Raw genomic sequence first — 23,334 nt, 5'->3', positions numbered from 1 at the left:
AGGAGTGTATATGTGCAATCAACTAGCCGTAGCATACAAAACTTGGGGTTTGAAGATTAATTACCAAAAAACAGAATACTTGACTAATGATTCAGATGAGCTATACACTGAAGGAAAGAAAATCAAAAAGATAAACACTTTCAGTTATTTGGGATCCATTTTAGAAATCGAGGGAAAATCAGAGTCATAAATCAATAAAAGAATTAGTAGCGGACGGAGGGTCATTGGGATGGTTAACTTAGTCTTATGGAGCAGGAATGTAATGAGCAGAACTAAAAAATTAATATACAAATCCATATTAGAGAGTGTGGTTCTGTATGGAACGAAGACCTGGACAATTAACATGAAGCACATTAAAAAATTACAAGCTCTAGAGATGGATTTTTGGAGAAGATCGGCAAGAATCTCCAGGAAAGAAAAGATAAGGAACACCGAAGTAATAAGGAGAATGGAAATAAAAGAAAGAATATAAGACGTAATGGATAGGAAGAAATTACAATGGTACGGGCATGTACGACGAATGGAGGAAGCCAAAATACCAAAATTGAAACTGGAGTGGGAACCAGAGGGGAGAAGAAGAAGAGGACGACCTATGACCACCTGGCTCCTTAATGTACAGCACACAATGAGGAGAATGGGCGCAGAGGAAGAAGACACACAAGATCGAAACACCTGGAGAAATATTTTGACAAATATAGTTGAAGAACGTTTATTGTTTGTATTGTAATTTCCAAGTAAATTATTATGTTGGAGATAAGCCTCTGTAATGAGGAAAAGCTCAAGATAATGAAATAATAATACAAACATTGATTCTTCTGAAACGTAACACAGATGCACAGATAGTAAATGATTTATGATGCTCTTTTCTGTGAATCGTGTGTGCAGATTCTTGATTTGATAAGTAACCAAGTCGGTGAGGAGGTCGAGTACCTCTACACGGCACATTGCCCTTCGCAGCCTTTGCCACACAAGAAATGAACAAGATATGATGAAGAGCGTCGCCTGTCACCGTATTCATTAAATGTATGTGAACGAGTGTACACGACCCCGACACGTGATGTGGTAGTACAGCTAGTTGCAGGTGGGATCCGAACGAGAAGAGGCGAAGTAGATTGGCTGACGCGTTTGCTAGTTGAACAAATATTTGGTGACTGCAAATTCATACCAGAGTGAACGAGCAATAGTTGCGCACAACATAGTCAAGAGCAGGCCACATCTCAAAGTGCCCAGACCAGTAAACATCTGACGGTATAGGCACTCCAAATCATACAGACCCAGAGCTATCCACGGTACACGATGAAAATTGTTTTTTGGGAATACTTTTATCTTGTCGAAACTGACGCCATCACTGGGTTACAGCAGCGGCCAGCGATGTTACCTGACGCGCGTCGCTTTGAGAGAAGAATGGTTTCACCTCCCCGCGTCGTCTTTCCTGTATTGTAATAGCATTAGACGGGCCTTAGTACCTCAACCTACTCGTCATTTCAATGCAGGACCACTGGTATGCGCTAGCAGCTACACCTGTTAGAACCATTTCTTCGGTGTGTTCACAGGAACATCTATCTCATGGAGTACCTTTCTTGACTACACGTCAAAAGTGCTCTGGACCGACACCCCCGGGATAACAAGGCCGTCCAGCAGTGTTAGTGACGTCACACTAAGCGGCCCATAGCCGACGCAGCAGTCCACGGACACCTCCGTACAGACGCGCCTGACGCTAACGATCTTCTGTCCGTCATACAGAAAGGAGCGAACTATAATTCGAACCAAAGACCAAATTATATATATTCTTATAAATAGCATAAAGGTTCATAAAGAAATACCGATTACATATATGGGCTTGTTTATCTTCAGTACCAGAATGAACATCAAATTGTCAGGTTTTATAAATAGAAAAGCACTTTGTTAGTAACTGACAGCAATAATGAGACTTGCAGTTGGTGATTTCTACGTGGAAAAGCTGTAGAGAGATTGAAAATGGCAAGTAAAGAGAGCCTCAGCCTTTTGCTCACATTCTTACATGTAATGCACTTGGTTGTTTTTCATTTCCTTACCTTTCATAACATTTTTAATATTGTTTCAAGAAGTATATCTTCAATAGCAGAGTGAACTTCAAATTGTCAGGCTTTTCTTAAAGGAAAGAGCAGTCCCTTAGTACCACAGTGCAAGACAGAATCTTGTGTTCAGTGATGTCTATGTTAAAAGGAGAATATTTGATATCTATCTTTTGTTTCCATTCTTTATTACTGGGGATACACTTGTAAAAATTCTTGAAAAGAGCTGTCACCATGAACATATGAGTAAATTCACAATAGTCATGTGTTTTATGAGATAAAGCGAACTCTTGTTACCTTATTGTAAACGAAAGTTGTGAGGGTTTTGCTATGTATGACAGTGTTTAAGATAATTTACTTTGAGTGTAATAGCTTGAAAATGTTAAGTCCTGCTGTCAGTTGGCATTTGTCACCACCTGTATGCGAGTTTTAAAGCTAAATAGTGTTCTGACAATTATAAAATAGTGGCAAAGTTCCTCAATCGATTAAACTTATTCCTGCCCGTATATGTAATCGGTATTTCGTTATGAACCTTTATGCTGTTTACAAGAATATATATAATTTGGTCTTTGGTTCGAATTATAGTTCGCTCCTTTCTGTATGACGGACAGAAGATCGTTAGCATCAGGCGCGTCTGTACGGAGGTGTCCGTGGACTGCTGCGTCGGCTATGGGCCGCTTAGTGTGACGTCACTAACACTGCTGGACGGCCTTGTTATCCCGGGGGTGTCGTCTGGACTCTCCAATGTTACAAGTAGGTACGTGCGGCTGATGAGTCCATGAATATTTTTCCAGTAACGAGTACGTCGGAAGCCACATTGGGTCAATAATGGTATTGTCACACGGGAAGTGTTTATGTGAGATAAATAAGATCCTTGGTATACCAGTGACTCTCCTCAAAGGCGAAAGTTAAAGAAACAATACTAGGCAGGTAACGTTCAATATTTTGTTTCCCGTGGAAGGAAAGTAATTTAAGCGTGTCACACAACATCCTACCCCCACTCCCACCCCCTGTCGGTGAACTGTTAGTGGATGTTGAGCAGACACGCATGAGCACAACCCACCATCGCTAACGGCATTTTGTGCAGAGCGTAACACGTTCAGTCACCTCTGCTATTACAGCAAAAGAGTAGCCTCATATTACTACGAAGCAGACTGGCACGTTGTCTAAACCTGCAACTGAGGAGCTTTTATATTTCCAGACTTTAATTAAAGATTAAAAACTATTCCAGAAAACACAGGAACATAAATTTTGTGGGTCTAGGTACCGGTGGGTTTGAAAAGACGAGCCAGCCGGAGTGGCCGAGCGGTTCTAGGCGCTTCAGTCTGGAACCGCGCGAACGCTACGGTCGCAGGTTCGAATCCTGCCTCGGGCATGGACGTGTGTGGTGTCCTTAGGTTAGATAGGTTTAAGTAGATCTAAGTTCTAGGGGACTGATGGCCACAGCTGTTAAGTCCCATAGTGCTCAGAGCCATTTGAACCATTTTTTTGAAAAGACTAAAGTCATTTTACATCGTCAGTAACGATCAGTTTTTCATATAGGCTACTTTTTAACTAAATTTTTTAACTGCGACATCACACAAATTCTTCGGAAAGGAAGCTATTTTGACTGTGTATTAAAGGGCAGCTCTTACTTCGTCTCTAATGACGGTGCTAGCGCAGGACGTTAATGCGCATCAGCGTAGAAAATATGTTGATTTGAATATTGGCTGCAGAAAATCACAGTATATAGCCAAAGTCACGCTCAGGAAGTCGACCATTCAGCTCAAACTTGAGAAGCCGTCCTGCCTGCTGTAATCTAATCTGGCGTGTGATAAGCGCCACAAAAGCGCAGCGAAGTGGCCACTTCAGAGGCCTAAGTTGCGTTCGAGAGAAATTTCGCGTAATTCAGGTCACCGGTGTCTCACATAAGGTGGAGCTCTCCTCCAATATTTTCCATCAAGCGTACACAATGAGGAGAGCTACCACACCACAAGATGATTTCTTAAGCAACCCACGGGGTCGCGCTACTTACCGACACGTACTGGTCGATTCGTGTGCAAGCACATTAAGCTGACTGCTGCTAACGGCGTGCAGTAAGCTATCTTCAGACCAAATGTCTTATTAAAGGTTGAAAACGTTTCTATTATTACGTTTACACGCATCAATGTCTCGTCCAGATTATTTCTAACGCATTGTATCTGTACATTTTCCTACGCCAACAATTAAATCAAATAATATGTTTTAGGTCATTGAATGTTAGTAGGGTGGACCATCTATTTACGGAAGATTATCTGATTTTTAGTATTTATGAAAACGTTTAAACTTAATATCTCACTTCCACTGTTCACTGTATTTTGGTTTGCCGTGTTTACAGTGCGCGGTGTTGACAACTTTCATTGTTTTTCGTTTGCCATTTCTTTGTGTTGTAGTGACTGTATGTACTTTAATATTCTTTGTGTGTGTGTGTGTGTGTGTGTGTGTGTGTGTGTGTGTGTGTGTGTGAGTGTGTGTGTGTGTGTGTGTGTGTATGAGAGAGTGAGTGAGTGAGTGTGAGAGAGAGAGAGAGATGGTTCAAATGGCTCTGAGCACTATGCAACTTAACTTTTGAGGTCATCAGTCGCCTAGAACTTAGAACTAATTAAACCTAACTAACCTAAGGACATCACACACATCCATGCCCGAGCGGTCGCTCGGTTCCAGACCGTGACGCCTAGAACCGCACGGCCACTCCGGCCGGCTGAGAGAGAGAGAGAGAGAGATAGATAGAGAGAGAGAGGGAGGGAGGGAGGGAGGGAGATATAGAGAGAGACTTTTAACAGGGTGGTGTTCGTGGGTACTGGGTTACTATTTAGTCTGTTAGAAAATAACTAAATCTGTAATTATTAGTTTGGTGCATACGAATGAAGCCTTTTTGTTTTGCATGCTGATGTTGCGGTTGCCATTTATCAAGTGCCATTTTTTATTTTTAATTCACTGTTGCTATTTGAGTTTACAATTACCATTTTCTCGTTTGGAGGTAGTGAGTGGAGTGCCAAGTAGAGAAATCGGAACATTTCCGACATATTCTTGTGATTGAATTCAATAGACGGATGACAGCAGCAGCGGCAGCCGAAAACATTTGCACTGTCGTAGGAGGATAATGCTACTGGACAGAGTACGACAAGAAAATGGTTTTACCGTTTTAAGGAGGATCACTTGACATTTGTTACACTCTTCGTTCAGGAGGTTTAATGAAGATCGTTTAACGCGCTAATCCACAATGATCCACGTCATTGTACTCGAGAACTCACATATGCGATTGTATGTGATTATTCCACCGTCACGCAACATTTGCATGTTCACGTGAACGGTTCAGAACTTAGTTACAGGTACCGCATGCTCTAAGTCAGAATCATAAAAGACAGCAGGTGAACATATGCCCATCTCTGCTTTCTCGTAATCAGTTGCCTTGTGAAAAAAGACCGACCATTCCCATCCTCTATCGAACCTGGTGACGAGAAGTGTTTTCCTTGTGCTAACGTAAGAAAAGAAAGGAATGACTGAACCCAAACAAAACAGCAACTCCATGTACAAAGACCTATTCGCATCCACAATAGGCAATATAATGCATTTAGTGGAACAGCGACAGTGTGGCGTACTACGAATTGCTTCCCCGAGGTGTAGGCATCACTGCTGATATTTACTATCAACAACTGAGACACCTTGCCAATGCAATCCAAAACTACGACCAGGATGTCTACTCACTTTATCATTATGACGACAACACATTTGTTGTCCAGATTCACAGACCCGAAAAGCTGGAAGAGTTCTTGGACCACATAAACGATATCCATGACCACATTAAGTTCACAGTGGACGTAGATACAGCTGGTGGTTTGTCATTCCTAAATATCCTTGTCTGCTGAAAATAAAATGGGTGCCTTCGTCACCGAGATTACCGAAAACTTATCCACACGGACCAGTATCTGCACGCTACCAGCTACCATTCCCCATCACAGACTCATTCTGTTCTGAGGACCGTTGGTGCATCTAGTCAAAGCCGTTTAAGACGCGAAAATTTTGTTTGAGAACTAAGCCACTTACGGAATGTTTTGAAGGAAAATTGCCAAAACAAACTATTTCACCCATGACTCATTAGCAGAAGAAACTTGACTGTCTGCCGTTTGTGTGGCTCAGCAAGAGAAAAGATCAGCCGTCCCCCAAAAAGGCCTGAAACCATGTCAGCCCTCAGGCTTCTAGTAAAAATTCGAAAACTCCCACTGAAATATCATGTAGACCTTTGTATTCTAAGAATATACAGAATACCATGTAGATGCGGGAAGTTACATGTTGGGTAGACTTTATGAGGTATTGAACAGAGACGTGTTTCCGCCAATGGTATCCTGATAAATCATTATAGCAGGACATGCTCTGGAAAAAGGACACCGAACTTACTATTAAATGAACATGGGATTTGAAACATCCTGACAGATTACAACTTTTTGCCGGACCAAGACTCGAACTCGGGACCACTGCCTTTCGCAAGCAAGTGCTTTACCACCTCACTTCCTTTTTTTCTTTTTTGTGATTAAAAATAATAATAATGAACGTTCTTTGATTACAATTAGAGGTAAAAAAATCGCAGTACTTTATGAGATTCGATCCACGAGCTCCTACGTAATAAGTTAGTGCTGTACGTTTTTTATTTATTTTTATTTTTATTTTTTTTTTATGGTCCATTGACCGTGACCTGGCCAAATATCTGACGAAATAAGCGTCAAACGAAAAAACTACAAGAACCAAACTTGTCTAGCTTGAACGAGGAAACCAGATGGCGCTATGGTTGGCCCACTAGATGGCTTCAAATAGGAACCCCCATTTTTTATTACATATTCGTGTAGTACGTAAAGAGATATGAATGTTTTAGCTGGACCACTTTTTTCGCTTTGTGACAGATGGCGCTGTAATAGTCACAAACATACGGATCACAATTTTGGACGAACTGTTGGTAACAGGTAGGCTTTTTAAATTAAAATGCAGAACGTAGGTACGTTTGAACATTTTATTTCGGTTGTTCCAATGTGATACATGTACCTTTGTGAACTAATCATTTCTGAGAACGCATGCTGTTACAGCGTGATTACCTGTAAATACCACATTAATGTAATAAATGATCGAAACGGTGTCCATCAATCTCATTGCATTTGGCAATACGTGTAACGACATTCCTCTCAACAGCGAGTAGTTCGCCTTCCGTAATGTTTGCACATGCATTGACAATACGCTGACGCATGTTGTCAGGCGTTGACGGTGGATCATGGTAGCAAATATCCTTCAACTTTCCCCACAGAAAGAAATCCGGGTACGTCAGATCCGGTGTAAGTGCGGGCCATGGTATGGTGCTTCGACGACCAAGCCACCTGTCATGAAATATGCATTTCAATACCGCTTCAACCGCACGCGATCTATGTGCCGGACATCCATCATGTTGGATGTACATCGTCATTCTGTCAAGCACTGAAACATCTTGTAGTAACATCGGTAGAACATTACGTAGGAAATCAGCAGCACAATTCATTAACCCGCCAAGGTCGCTGATGTTCCACTTGTAGCAGTCATCGTGGATTTTTCGTTGCCCTATAGTGCGTATTATGCCGGTTTACGTTACCGCTGTTGGTGGATGACGCTTCGTAGCTAAATAGATCGCATGCAAAAAGTCTGTCACCGTCCCGTAATTTCTCTTGTGCCCAGTGGCAGAACTGCACACGACATTCAAAGTCGTCGCCATGCAATTCCTGGTGCATAGAAATATGGTACCGGTGTAATCGATGTTGATGTATCATTCTCAACACCGACGTTTTTGAGATTCCCGATTCTCGCGCAATTTGTCTGCTACTGATGTGCGGATTAGCCGCGACAGCAGCTAAAACACCAACTTGGGCATCATCATTTGTTGCACGTCGTGGTTGACGTTTCACATGTGGCTGAACATTTCCTGTTTTCTTAAATAACGTAACTATCCGGCGAACGGTCCGGACACTTGGATGATGTCGTCCAGGATACCGAGCAGCATACGTAGCACACGCCCGTTGGGCACTTTGATCACAATAGCCATACGTCAAAACGATATCGACCTTTTCCGCAACTGGTAAACAGTCCAGTTTAACATAAGTGAATACCGTCCACACTGGCGGAATGTTACGTGATACCATGTACTTATACGTTTGTGACTATTACAGCGCCATCTATCACAAAGCGAAAAAAAGTGATCCAACTAAAACATTCATATCTATTTACGAACTACACGAATATGCAATAAAAAACGGGGTTTCCTATTTAAAAAACACAGTTGATATCCGTTTGACCTATGGCAGCGCCATTTAGCGGGCCAACCATAGCGCCATCTGGTTACCCTCAGGCTAGACGAGTTTCGTTCTTCGTAGTTTTTTAGTTTGATGCTTATTTCGTGCGATATTTGGCCCAGTCACTATCAATGGACCACCCTGCATATTAGAACTGTCCTGGAAGGAAACTCGCTGCCGTCCTACCATGCAGCATGAAATAACAACAAAGCCAATGTGGGGCCACATCCGGCACTCTTAAAGAAAATACACACATCAAAAAAATTGTTTTGCATCACCTCGGTTCCCAGAACTCCTGAAGATAGATAGATGTTGATTGTGGATACTGTATCACAGACAGAGTCCCTTTGACTGTTGAGAGATGTCACTAAAGCCGCCCAAAGGCGTAAACAACCATGCATGAGCAGCGCCTACTAGACTGAGGGGATCTGACAGCCGATCAGTCATTCTACCAGGATTGAGGTACACACCTCGTGTTGTCTGTGGTTCAACCATACATAGACGGTCAATACCGCGGTTCAATCGCTCTCAACAAGGGAAGTGTCCAGTCGTCAAGGAGTGAACCAAAGCGATGTTCTTCGGACATACAGGTAGGAGATACAGAGAGACAGGTACTGTCGGTAACATGCCCCCCTCAGGCTGCCCAAGGGCTACTACTGCAGTGGATGACCGCAAGCTAGGGATTATGGCTCGGAGGAGCCCAGACTGCAACGCCACCATGTTGAATAATGATTTTTGTGCAGCCACAGGACGTCGTGTTACGACTCGATCTGTGCGCAATAGGCTGCATGATGCGCAACTTCACACCCGACGTCCACGGCGAGGTCCATCTTTGAAGTCACAACACCATGCAGCACGGTACAGATTGGCCCAACAACATTCCGAATGGACCACTCACGATTGGCATAATGTTCTCTTCACTGATGCGTATGCTTTCAACCAGACAATCGTCAGAGACCTGTTTGGAGGGTCCCCGCTCAGGCGGAACGCCTTAGACACGCTGTCCAGGTGGAGGTTCCCTATTTTTTTGGGGTGGCACTATGAGGGACCGACGTACGCCGCTGGTGGTCATGGAAGGCGCCTAATGACTTGACGATACGTGAATGCTATCCCCCGACCGATAGTGCAACCATATCGGCAGCATATTGGCGAGGCACTCGTCTTCATGGACAACAATTCGAGCAGCCATCGTGCACATCTTGTGAATGACTTCCTTCAGGATAACGACATCGTTCGACTAGAGTGTCCAGCATGTTCCCCAGATATGAACCCTACCGAACATGCCTGGGATAGATTGAAAAAGAGCTGTTTGTGGACGACGTGATCCACCAGCCCCTCTGAAGGATCTACACCTAATCGCCGTTGAGAATTGGGACAGTCTCCACCAACAGCGCGTTGATGTACTTGTGGATAGTATGTCACGACGAATGCAGGCATGCATCAATGCAAGAGGACGTGCTACTGGGTATTAAAGGTACCGGTGTGTACAGCAACCTGTACTACCACCTCTGAAGGTCGCGCTGTATGGTGATACAACATGCAATGTGTGGTTATCATGAGCAATAAAAAGGGCGGAAATGATGTTTATGTTCATCTCTATTCTCTCTTCAATTAAGTATTGTTAATGGAGAACAGATAGCCTTTAACGAAGTTTTATTTTATTACCGTAACCGTTTGTGGCTGGCTAACCGTGTGTTACTAGATTATTACGTCGGTGAGCAGCCCGTCATCCGCTCCTGCCCCCCCCCCCCCCCCCCCCCCCGAAGAACGTCTGTTCAGCTACAGCTGCAGTAAACGTATGTAGCCGTCTGAAAATGGGTATATCTACCAGAACCCCTCGTGGCAATACAATACAGCTTTTGTAAAGTTTTTTGTTGCTGGCTGCTTTCCCATCCATTAGTGCATATAAGAAGTATGTTTTAGATGAGTCATGCCAAACTTATTTTGCAGTGTGAATTGAAACTAATGGAGACAGGAAGAAAATGTCAGCAGAAGATATCGTAATACAATTTTGCAGTTAACATAAAAGTGAAGTATGTGGTTTCATTCCGAAACCGGATGTGTTTCCCTGTTTCAAACAACAACGTAGGAGAATTGGGGATTAAACGGCACACAATAACGAAGAATGTAGAGAAATTTTTAGAGTATTTTTATTACTCGAGTCTCAGATCAGATTACAGTTGCAGCACGACGTATTCAGGCGTACTGGTTGACAAAGTCCAAGAAAGCAGATACCCTGGTGAAGACGGAAGGCGCTCCAGCAGAGCCGCAGGGCACGATGCCCCAAGACACGACTCCGATGAGGGCTCCGTCCTGGGCCAGAGGTCCGCCGGAGTCTCCCTGCAGAAAACAAAGCCACGTGGTCAGTACACCCACTCTCGTTCTACGACACACACTGCACCGTACAACATATGCGAACGTCTTAATTACCAGCTGCTCCACATTTATTGATCTCCGAACATTCATACATAGCGGAGGCAATGAAACTTCAGTATTTCAGTTGGTCTGTAAGGCAGCTCTCAGACTGATCACTCGTTTCACTCGGAATTAACAGACCGTATATCACAAAGAAGTCTCTTGTTGAAACTCTAGCGTATGCTGACGAAATAGTGAACAAAACCATCTTATTAATATTGCACCTGCTAAGGTAGATATGGGCAGATAGAGCGGACTGATCGCTAAGGCCATTCACTTACGCCCAGCAGTCAGAAAGGCCTGACGGTTCGGTGCAGGAGGAGGTAAACATACTCATTAGATTGGCGACTCCTCTTGATCCCAACACGGTCTTTAACAGCATTTCTTTGTTATGACGGAAAGCGCTACAGCTTTCACCTGCTCATGTTTCCTTTCTGCACACGATTCCATCGAACACGTACAATTTTATTTCCTAACGTACTACAGAAAAGTGACACAAACATATATAACCTGAAGAGCATGAGTTAACCTAATGAACTGACGTATCAGATGCCACTAACGGCCAATAGTGCACCAAAATACGTACACTCTTGGGTGCGTGGAACAGAAAACGGCATGCTCGGCCAAATAACCGTAATTTGATCGCCAAATCTACAAAGCACACATAATACAAACAGATATAACGTGACACGGCATAAATTATCCTAAGCAACTCACGTATCTGATGTTTCAAATAATGTTGCAATAATAGATTACAGGCACGTATACTGCTAATGTAAATCTCCAGTTACAAAAATTTCCAACCAGAAATATAAAAGTTCCTATCACTTTTCTCAGCCCGGGATAAAATCATAACAGAATGCTTGCATTAGATACGAGGAGCGCCGGAACAAAAACCGATAAATCCGCATTTGCTTTTAGTACAGAGAGTAACAAATAGTGATCTCTAAATGGCTCCAGAAGATATAAAAAGAAGAAACACACCATAAAGCAATTGATGTCGCGTTGTACTGAAAATTATTTTGTGGCAGCATGTATTATTACTCCCGTATCTCCCCACTACAGCTCAAAGACGCGAATACAGCAAAAGTGGATATATCGGGTTTTGTTCCGGTGCTCCTCATATGATATTCTATTTCGTGTTTACCAAACATAGGAACCACTGTGACTAAGTACCATGTGATATTGATTTTATGGTTCTAGAGCGCTGAAACATGTGGTTAGCCTCCAGTGGATACACCTTACAGCGGCAAAGTATCTTGGACCCTCCATCCGGTCTCGCAGGCTGGACTGCCCTAGCATCCGCGAAAGGGTTAATACGCTTAGTTCACCACCGTTCATGTGACTTGCAGTGTTGTGCTACGTACCGAGCAGGCGGAGATACCGTCGTTGACGGGACCGGTGCAGATGTTCTCATCGTTGAGCGGACTGTTACCCAGCAGCTGCGCGCACTGGGTGTTGCTGATGATGCTGACGTCGACCCACTGCAGGATGTCGGGGTAGTTAGGTATGATACCCGTGCTGACGCTGCCCCAGCCGGACAGAGTCGCCGTCGAACCAGCTGTAAAAAAACAAAGTCTAGCCGTAAACCCTCTTGTAGTGCCCTACGTGATCGCATGACGGGTTTCCGCATAGTTTAATCAGCTTTAGCAGAAGAGGACGAAAAATTCTGATTCCTGTTGATGGTTACAAATTCATGAGAAGAAGTAACGAGAAAACGAGTAAAATAATCACGAATTTCCAGCGTCCACACATTTTTTTTAATAAATAGCCATGATGCCGGAAGAGGTGATTGACTTACTGCTGGGGACGGATCCAGCGGTGGGCAGCGAGATGGCTTGTACGTTGCCGCTCAGAGAAAAGCTGGACTGCAGCAGGAAGACGGCGATGTCGTTGATGGCGACATTACTGTAGAACAAACGACAAATCAAATTAAACACCCATCGTCAGTTGAAAAACCATTATTGCAGACATGAGTACGTACGTCATATTGGTACGTAGCTTGTGGTCATACAATGTACCCCAAACAAAGTCCTGTATCCTGAAAGACAGAGCGACAATCTCCACCCTCATTATCATTAACGATTGTTATAAGTCTAAATGACAGGGATCTCGCATTCGGTAATGGAGGATAAAAACTCCACTGAAGAATGAAAACCATTTGCAAACTTCACACGAGGATACCTCTTAGTAATCAAGACCAACTCATTATTATAACTGTAAGTCATATTCTTAATAACAGTACCGCCAAGAATAACAGGCTATAACGTATCCATCCCACACAGTTTTTGATAACAGCTAATATAGAATTTGTCTGTGACACTTACTCAACGTCCGCGTAGTCTGGGTGCACTACCTGCTGGGATACGCGCACCCTCTGGCCGTTGGAGTTCAGGGAGTTGATACCAGCCACGGCCTGAAACACACGTCAGAAGACAACGCAGTCAGAGAGAGTTATTTCTGTTTCTTAGTATTAGCTGTCTACTTAAACCTAATTAACCTAAGGACATCACACACATCCATGCCCAAGGCAGGATTCGAACCTGCGACAGCAGCGGTCGCGCGGTTCCAGGCTGTAGCGCCTAGAACCACTCGGCCACTCCGGCCGGCGCACTGTAAGTGCTCTCACTCATATGAATCACACACACAATACAAAATATAATTTGGATATACTGTGTTGCTTAATACGAGGCCGTAAAATCTGCTCTCTAACGAAAAACCTAGGGCTAGCTTATCCATTCCCAATAGCCCAAACGAAAATTATTGCAACAGTTGTCAATGATGTGACAGAAGTCAGGGGATACCTATATGCACATATGTAGACGGAGGTACTATCGCCTACAACATCTGATTTGACATGATTATGGCCGCACGACGAGAATTAAAACACTTTGAACGTGTAATCGTAGTTGGAGTTAGACACATGGGATGTTCCACTTGGGAAATTCAATATTCCAAGATACACAGGGTCAAGAGTGTGCCCAGAATACCAAATTTCTAACTTTACCTCTCACCAGGGACAACGGAGCGGCCGACGGAACTTCAGTAACGACCGAGAACAGCGGAGAGTTGTAGTGCTAGCAGACAAGCAACACGGCATGAAGTAGCCGCAGAAATCAATGTGGGACGCACGACGAACGTACCCGTTAGGACATGAGACGTAGCGCCTTCGCATCGCTCCTGTCACTTGTTGGACGATATCGTTATAGGCATGAGTCATCGACAGATGTCACCAGCTGACATGGACCTGAGTTACAGAGCTGCACGTAGTTGTACTAGTAGGCGGCAGAGGTCAGCAGTTGACGGACAGTGCTAGCAGTCGTAGTCAAAACAATGTTGTAAAGTTATGTTTGATTAATATTTAATGTATTTGCATAATTATAGTTGTTTTATATGTGTAGTAGTTAGCAGTGTGAGTGTTGTATGAGTGAAGAAGAACAGAAGTAAATGAAAATTGTTTTGTTTATTCACGAAGTACCAGTTAAACTATACAGGGGATTTACTATAATTATATGTGCAGTCAGTTTATGGTACTAATAAATCGTGAGTAGAACACAAATTAATCGAAAATTTCAGAAGGACTAATTTTATATTTGATACGTTTCTAAATTTATTTATTTAGCAATTGCCATAGAAAGAAATGTTTTACTGTGATTGGTCATTGAAGTGAAGCGCGGGTTAGCGCGGGATAACACTGCAACCTGATTTGCTGTTTGTGATATCAGCTAATTAGAAAAATGCAGGCTCGCGCCAATCTATGCTGGGAACAAAGCCTTTGATGTGACCTAGTCGGGTCGGGGCGGAGGGTTCGGACTTGTAAGATCTCATTGAAAGCAGCTCCGACGAAAGTACTGTAAAATCGCGAAAAAATGCTAATTACGAGTTCGCGAAGTAGCACAAAGTGTATTTAAGTGAACGGTATAGTGGAAGGCGTGTGGAATTTCGGACGGAATATCAAAATTATTGCTTTTACCGTTAGTTAAAGCCGCGTGCCGTGTTGTGCGATCTAAGACTGAAACAGGTATTACATGTAGAGCAGAGTGCACAACATTTGAACGAGCATTTTCATAATTAAACGATCCGGTGAACTCTATTAACTACGGTAATGGGTATAAATACCATAAACTGGCTACGTGTGTGATTGTGGTGTGCGTGTGAACTGTACGGTGTGTTGCCGCTTAGTACGGACTTGGCAGTATTAACTGTGATCTTTATCATAAAAAATACACCTGAAAATTTACATTGCCAAGTTAAAACTTTTATTTCAGTAGTTAGCCACATCCCGTTTACCGGACAATTCTATGTATGTTGCGACCTGCAGTAGACAGTAGTGGTCTAGTATTTTCTACTACAGATTTTAGCTAGACAAATGAAGATTGCTGGACACTGGCAGGGGGGTAAAAAATTAACGTGCCGCGCAGCAGACAGAGCAGCAAAATTTGCCATTTACTGTCTGTGGCAAGGTACGCCTCAATCAAGTGCCTTTGCTCGCAGCATGCCATCGCCCACAGCGCCACTCCTGGGTGGATGAGGCTAGACGAGCGGAAAACCATAGCCAGAGCAGATGGGTTCCGAATTCAGCTGGTGAGAGGTGGTTGTAGATTTCGAGTGTGGCACAGAACCACTGAGCCACGGACCCAAGTTGTTAATAACGCACTGGACAAACTGCTGGTGGCTCCATAATGGAGGTGTCTGTGTTTACATGGAATGGACTGCGTTCTCTAATCCAACTCAGCCGATCACTGATGGGAAATGATTATGTTCGGTTACTTGGAGATCGCTTGGAGGCATTCACGGATTTCATTTTCCCAAACAAAGATACGCCGTGTCACTCGGCCACAGATGTTCTTCGTGATTGCTTTGAAGAACACTTTGGACAACTGGCCCGAATAATTCGGCAACCCATATTGCCCGACATTAATCCCTTCGAATATCTATGTGACATAACCGAGAGGTCAGTTCGTGCGCAAAGTCGTGCACCGCAACACTTTCACCACTATGGATTGCTATACTTGGTCAGTGTTTCTGCAGGGGCTTCCAGCGACTTGTTGAGCTCATGCCACGTCTAGTTGCGGCACTACACCTACCAAAAGGAGGCCCGGCATGGTATTAGGAGCTATCCTATGACTGTTTTCACCTCAGGGTATGTACTGACATCCTTCTTCGCGGTAGTACAATATTTTGAGATTGGATGCAGTTACTTAACTACACTCCTGGAAATTGAAATAAGAACACCGTGAATTCATTGTCCCAGGAAGGGGAAACTTTATTGACACATTCCTGGGGTCAGATACATCACATGATCACACTGACAGAACCACATGCACATAGACACAGGCAACAGAGCATGCACAATGTCGGCACTAGTACAGTGTATATCCACCTTTCGCAGCAATGCAGGCTGCTATTCTCCCATGGAGACGATCGTAGAGATGCTGGATGTAGTCCTGTGGAACGGCTTGCCATGCCATTTCCACCTGGCGCCTCAGTTGGATCAGCGTTCGTGCTGGACGTGCAGACCGCGTGAGACGACGCTTCATCCAGTCCCAAACATGCTCAATGGGGGACGGATCCGGAGATCTTGCTGGCCAGGGTAGTTGACTTACACCTTCTAGAGCACGTTGGGTGGCACGGGATACATGCGTACGTGCATTGTCCTGTTGGAACAGCAAGTTCCCTTGCCGGTCTAGGAATGGTAGAACGATGGGTGCGATGACGGTTTGGATGTACCGTGCACTATTCAGTGTCCCCTCGACGATCACCAGTGGTGTACGGCCAGTGTAGGAGATCGCTTCCCACACCATGATGCCGGGTGTTGGCCCTGTGTGCCTCGGTCGTATACAGTCCTGATTGTGGCGCTCACCTGCACGGCGCCAAACACGCATATGACGATCATTGGCACCAAGGCAGAAGCGACTCTCATCGCTGAAGACGACACGTCTCCATTCGTCCCTCCATTCACGCCTGTCGCGACACCACTGGAGGCGGGCTGCACGATGTTGGGGCGTGAGCGGAAGACGGCCTAACGGTGTGCGGGACCGTAGCCCATCTTCATGGAGACGGTTGCGAATGGTCCTCGCCGATACCCCAGGAGCAACAGTGTCCCTAATTTGCTGGGAAGTGGCGGTGCGGTCCCCTACGGCACTGCGTAGGATCCTACGGTCTTGGCGTGCATCCGTGCGTCGCTGCGGTCCGGTCCCAGGTCGACGGGCACGTGCACCTTCCGCCGACCACTGGCGACAACATCGATGTACTGTGGAGACCTCACGCCCCACGTGTTGAGCAATTCGGCGGTACGTCCACCCGGCCTCCCGCATGCCCACTATACGCCCTCGCTCAAAGTCCATCAACTGCACATACGGTTCACGTCCACGCTGTCGCGGCATGCTACCAGTGTTAAAGACTGCGATGGAGCTCCGTATGCCACGGCAAACTGGCTGACACTGACGGCGGCGGTGCACAAATGCTGCGCAGCTAGCGCCATTCGACGGCCAACACCGCGGTTCCTGGTGTGTCCGCTGTGCCGTGCGTGTGATCATTGCTTGTACAGCCCTCTCGCAGTGTCCGGAGCAAGTATGGTGGGTCTGACACACCGGTGTCAATGTGTTCTTTTTTCCATTTCCAGGAGTGTATTTTAACGATAACTTCATCATTAATTACTGCCTTCTGTTTTGATTAACGTTAGGCAGCCTCGTACTCACCTCGTAGTGCCCGATGAAGGCGGGGTCGGCGCAGTGGCCTGCGGTGACGACGGCGCTGGCGCTCACGATGGATCCGCCACACGTGTGGGACGCCAGCCCCAGCTGCACCCACTGCAGCGACACCTGGTACGGGAACTGGCCTGCACACACAGAACGCCGGCTCAGCGCGTCTACCACTACCAGGAAGCAACGTCAACAATACCGGTTCAAATGGTTCTGAGCACTATGGGACTCAACTGCTGTGGTCATCAGTCCCCTAGAACTTAGAACTACTTAAACCTAACTAACCTAAGGACATCACATACACCCATGCCCGAGGCAGGATTCGAACCTGCGACCGTAGCAACAGCAGCGGCTCCGGACTGGAGCGCCTAGAACCGCACGGCCACCGCGGCCGGCCAACAATACCGGCAATAAAAGATTAGTATGAAAATCTTGCAGCTCTCGAAGAATGACATTACAATGAAAGCCAGACCATTAGCTGCTTACAACTCGAATTCAGGACCTCCTGCTTACATGGCAGATCCTCTATCCGACTGAGCCACCGAGGACACAGAAGATACTGCGATTTCAGGGACTTATCTCTGGCACTTTCCCCCGTGAGACCCACACTTCCAACTTACTGTCCACCATACTCAATCTACCGATTCCCTTAAGAGTTTGAGTAACGTGGGTGCATCCGCACTCAAGATCATTGGCCGGTCAACCTTAACTGTATGAAGATGGTATCCGCTTTTTCGGTCATACATGTACTGATTAGTACATGTATGTACTGGTAAGCATGATATACTGTTTCTCTACGGGTGCAGTTGCCATGAGAGATAGAAGTTTGACTGTATGCGGTTATATTTTGTATTATGAATATCATGGTAATCAGTACTTCGTTACAAAAGACTAAAGTTGTTTAAAAATGTAGGAACACGGCAGGCGGTGGTTAACCTACTACTTCTCGTAGAAGATAGGTTATGGAGAGGCACACATACGTTTATAGAATTTGTAGACGTGAAGAAAGCTTTCCGATATATTGACTGTAATACTTTATTTGATATTCTGAAGGTACCAGGGGTAAAATACTGTGAGCAAAAGGCTACTTACAACTTGTAAATAACCCAGATGGCAGTTGCAAGAGTTGAAGGGCATGAACTGGAAGCAGTCATTGAGAAGGGAGTGAGACAGTGCTGCAGTCTAATCTCGGTGTTAATCAGTCTGTACAATGAGCAAGCTGCCATAGGAACAAAAGAAAAATTTCTACGAGGAATTAAAGTTCATGGAGAGGAAATAAAAGCTTTGAGGTCTTTCTATGACACCGTCATTCTGTCAGAGACAGCAAAGGACTTGCAAGGGCAGTTGATCGGAAAGGACAGTGACTTGAAAGGAGGATATAATATGAACACCAACAGAAACAAGACTAAGTTGATGGAATGTATTCGAATTAAGTCAGGTGACGCTGAGAGAATTACGTAAGGAAACGAGACACTAAAGGCAGTAGATGGGATTTGTTATTTGGGCAGCAAAATAACTGAAGATGGCCGAAGTAGAGAGGATATGAAATGTAGACTGGCAATAGCAAGGAAGGCATTTCTAAACAAAAGAAGTTTGTTTCTATCGAATGTAGATTTGCGTGTTAAGGCGTCTTTCCAGAAGGTATTTGAAATGCAGGCGTAAATGAAAGTGAAACATGGACGATAAACGGTCTAGACGAGAAGAGTATACAGGCTTTTGAAATGTGGCGCTATAGCAGAATGTTGAAGATTAGATGAGTATGGAAGTACTGAATGGAACTGGAAGACAAGTGGCACAATCTCACTAAAAGAAGGGATCGTTCAATAGGTGACATTCTGAGATATCAACAAGGAATCATCAATTTAGTATTCGAGGGAAGTATGAGTGTGTGTGTGTTTGTGTGTTGATGGGGGGGAAGGAGGATAAAAATTGTTGAGGGAAACTAAGAGATGAATGCAGTAAGCATATTCAGAAGGATGTAGGTTGCAGTAGTTATTCGGAGGTCCAAAGGCTTGCACAGGATACAGTAGCATGGAAAGCTGCATCAAACCCGGCTTGGGACTGAAGATGTAACAGCAATATCCAAAAAAGCTTTCTCTCCGGTAAAGCACAGGTGGAGGTATTTTCTCAGGATAGAAAGTAATATTGTAGAGCTAATCGTTTGGTGCCAGTAACAGTCAACATTGATGCACTGAGTGGTTTTCATGTAGGTTTGTATAATGAAAACTGAGTCATACAGGAGACCAGTGTCTAGCAATGTAATATAAGAACAACGGACAAAAACTTTATCACCATCAGGAGTCTTCACGCTATATCATGTAGCACGGCCTCTAGCCTTGATAATTACCTCGGTTGGGCTAGGAAAGTAGTTCCGAAGTTTCTTCACATTTGCCGTATGTATCTGAAGCGATTAAATGATGAACAGATTCATTCGAGATCTGATTTAAACCCTGAGTGTTTGCCAGGAACGTATGTGTGCACCCCTGTGAATACGATTGCCGTCTTTTCAAGAGTATCGAGTGTACACAAGATACTCAACAGGAATATGTACGAGAAAAGGCAACCCCTTGTTACCAAGTGTGTCGAAACAAACATCTCCGTTTACGTTCGCTGTAACCTAGCTGAGTGGCAGAAGACAAGATACGAAATACATCCCAAAAGCTGCACAGGACCACCTCGGGCTAAACTACATTCTCGACACACGGCCCCTGTCATTCCTCAATGGGCTGTTGCTGCACTCGATGCTTTGCATCATTTGAAAACGCGAGAAATCACATCTCGTCGAATCACACTACACGGTTCCAGTCAGCTACTGCCCACTCAAGATGTACAATCTTATGTGCCACCATTCGTGGAGTAGCCGACTCAGAATATGCATTTCGTGTAGTCTCCTTTTTTTCGAATCTGGTTGAGATGAGCCTACATTCAGTGACAGGTGCAATTTATTCCTGTTGGGTATGAAACAGATTGTTACTGACAAGTCGCGACCTTGTCTCTGCTCTGTGTGGGTTAGAATCATTTACGTGACACTGTTGTTACGCCATGTTACGTGACTGATAGTAATGCACATTCCTTGTAGACACTCAGGACAGTCCGCACTGATACATCAACAGATCGGGCAACTTCATTCACGATGTGATCAGAGGAACGTCCAAACATGGTAGCTCCTTCATGCACTGTACCAAATATGTACGTCAACCCAACTTACAGTGCAGACTGCATTCAACCGATTGGCCTGGGCTGAAAGGGGAATGAGAAGGTGCTCCACAGAACTGATGAGGAACGACACATGTGAAAAACAATGAGTAGAAGAAGGGACACGGTGATAGGACGTGTGTTAAGACATCACGAAATATCTTCTATGGCCAAAACCATTGAGAGAAACGGGGATTAGAATATATCCAACATGTAAACTAGGACATTATGTGTAAGTGCTACACTTAGACGAGGAGGTTGGTGCAAATCCTAAGGGGACAGATCAGACAACTCAGAAGACAGACGAAAAAAAAAAAAAAACAGCAGCTTATTACGAGTGACTGTCCACTGACAAAAGTATATTACATGTGTTGGAGGTGATGGCTGATGATTTAGCACATAAGAAGACTGACAGGTACCATTATCAGAAGGAAGGAAAGAAGACTGGAGGTTAAGGTCTCATTCACATTAAGATGGTTAGAGACGAAGCACAGGCTCGGAATTTATCAAGTATGGGGAAGCAAATCGGATGTTCCTTTTCAAAGGAGCATTTTCCATAAAGGATTCAGAGAAATTGCGGAAAGACTAAGTCTTAATAACTGGACGTAGAGGTGAGTCCAGTGTGCCAGCAAGTGCGCCACATCGCTCGCTCTTATTTACGGAGTACGCATCACGGCATGAAGGAGCGACTTACCCAGGGAGGCATCTGAGCCTCCGGTGATGCGACCGTGCTGCAGGCCAAACTTCCTGTGGGGTCCGCTGTGTGGAATACGGCGGACTGGCAGCTCAGCAGCTGAAACAGAATTAAAACCACTCTCAGTGACCTGTGGGCACCGCCCATCTCTCATGAATAAACACAAATAAGTATAAACGTTCTTCAAGCGGAAAATAGAAACTGTGGAAGTAGAGGAAACCTTAGGTCCTATACTGCAAAAACACTGTTTCGGTTATTTCATGATTTCCCTACGTTAGCTAGAGACACAGACAGAGCAGCAGAAGCTGTATGAATGGCTGCGTGCCCTGACATAGTACAACACCGACACCACTCACCCAACACGCAGGCAGCGAGTGCCAGCACCAGAACGGCCTGCCTCATCATGTTCGACTGTTGGTGTCTGGAGAGGAGATGCCCCGTAGCGCGACCACACGGCCGCCTTATATACCGGTCCGCTAAGTGCCAGGGGCCCAGTTTTGCACTTTTGATCCAGGGATGGCGAAATTCAGGAAATCGAAATACTTGATAGCGTGACGCAGGGCTTAGATTACAAGTGGCAACTTGGCGACCTCGACAACCCAGTATTTGTCGATAAGTATCGCAACACACATTCATATCAGTATCCTCGACCCTGTAGCCGTGGATGAAGTGATCAGGAGATTTCTACTGCTGATGTAATAAATGATATAAAGTTATACATTTAGTAACCCTGCAAGTGAAAAGGAACGAAGTGTGGGAAACGGACAGCAGTAAAGAGTGTAACAATGAATGAAAAAATTATCTACACTTACAGTGAGGAATGGAAGTGTGCCTCGAAATGTTACAAACAACTACGATAGTAAAAAACGTACAAAACACAGGGAATTAGTGTAGCTAAAGATTAAATTTTTCATGAAATGTTTACGCTAACTGAAGAGAATAATAAAAAACCATTGGATCAGAGAGTGACCTCGATCAGTATGATAGATAACAAAAAGGGAACAAATTTATTAATACGATACTGCAGAGCCTGTATTATTCTGAATTACGATGAAATGATCCTTTGGACTTTGGACCTGCGTGCATGCCCGAAGCAACGGGCGCTGCAGTGAGTACATCCTTTATGAAACACTTAAAATGCATTCGTAGTTGCGAATGTGGGCAACCATCAGCTGTAGAATTGACTGCCAACCATGAAAATTTGTGCCGGAAAGAGACACGAACCTGTATTTTCCGCTCATCGCTAGCGGTCACCTTACCATTAGGCCTGTACGGAAATATACACAGTGAATGTACGAGTACAGGCTGTACATGCATGGCTGACGACATATGGAATTTTTGGTCTGCCCCGGAGTCGTGCACGGATAGCCAAGAAGCGGGAAATCAGGGTTCGAGGTCCGGTCTGCAGAAAATTTTCACTGTCGGCATTTTATTATACAGCTGGTGGTTCCATATTCTGAATTGTGTATACACTGAATTTCAGTTTATTTACGATGTGAAACTGATTGTTATTTGGATAACATGGGAAGGAGTCATCCAACTAATTAAATTTGGAAAGTTTATATAAACCGCCTGAGAACAACCAACGTTGTACAACGTTTATATTATTATTTGTCGAAATCCGAAAGGGACAAGAATTTAAACCTTTCGTAAATCAAAAATTCGCGTCTCGAGCTCTTCAGATCTATTATTATTTACTGCTGAAATCAGAAAATGGTACATAGTGAAAGACGAACATGTCATGCCCGTACAGAAAAAGAAATACAGAAAAGATTAACTGTAAAATATATACTGAAAATATGAAAAAACTATGATTCCAAACCTATTTCTCCATTTCACTCCCTCTAAACTAGATCCACTGGAAACTGAAGAGAAGTTAGAGAAATCGGAATACGTTCTTCCACAGTAAAACAGGAGGTCGGGAAAGAAGTAGAGAAAACAAGGGCTAT

At 44.4% G+C, this 23,334-nt stretch overlaps 1 protein-coding gene across 1 annotated transcript in view; it reads right to left on the bottom strand.

Moving 5' to 3' along the window:
* Positions 1-10,546: 10,546 nt before the first annotated feature.
* LOC126483196 (trypsin alpha-like) overlaps positions 10,547-23,334 on the bottom strand; it is a 142,544-nt gene continuing 129,756 nt past the window's right edge. The window contains exon 7 of the mRNA XM_050106712.1: positions 10,547-10,717. Coding sequence (XP_049962669.1) covers positions 10,574-10,717 — 144 coding nt within the window. The 3' untranslated portion in view covers positions 10,547-10,573. The remainder of the gene's footprint in view (positions 10,718-23,334) is intronic.

The sequence above is a fragment of the Schistocerca serialis genome, chromosome 1 (genome assembly GCF_023864345.2).
Source record: "Schistocerca serialis cubense isolate TAMUIC-IGC-003099 chromosome 1, iqSchSeri2.2, whole genome shotgun sequence".
Taxonomy (NCBI): domain Eukaryota; kingdom Metazoa; phylum Arthropoda; class Insecta; order Orthoptera; family Acrididae; genus Schistocerca; species Schistocerca serialis.
Note: the sequence above shows the minus strand (reverse complement) of the source record. Positions and strands in the feature narration are given on the sequence as shown.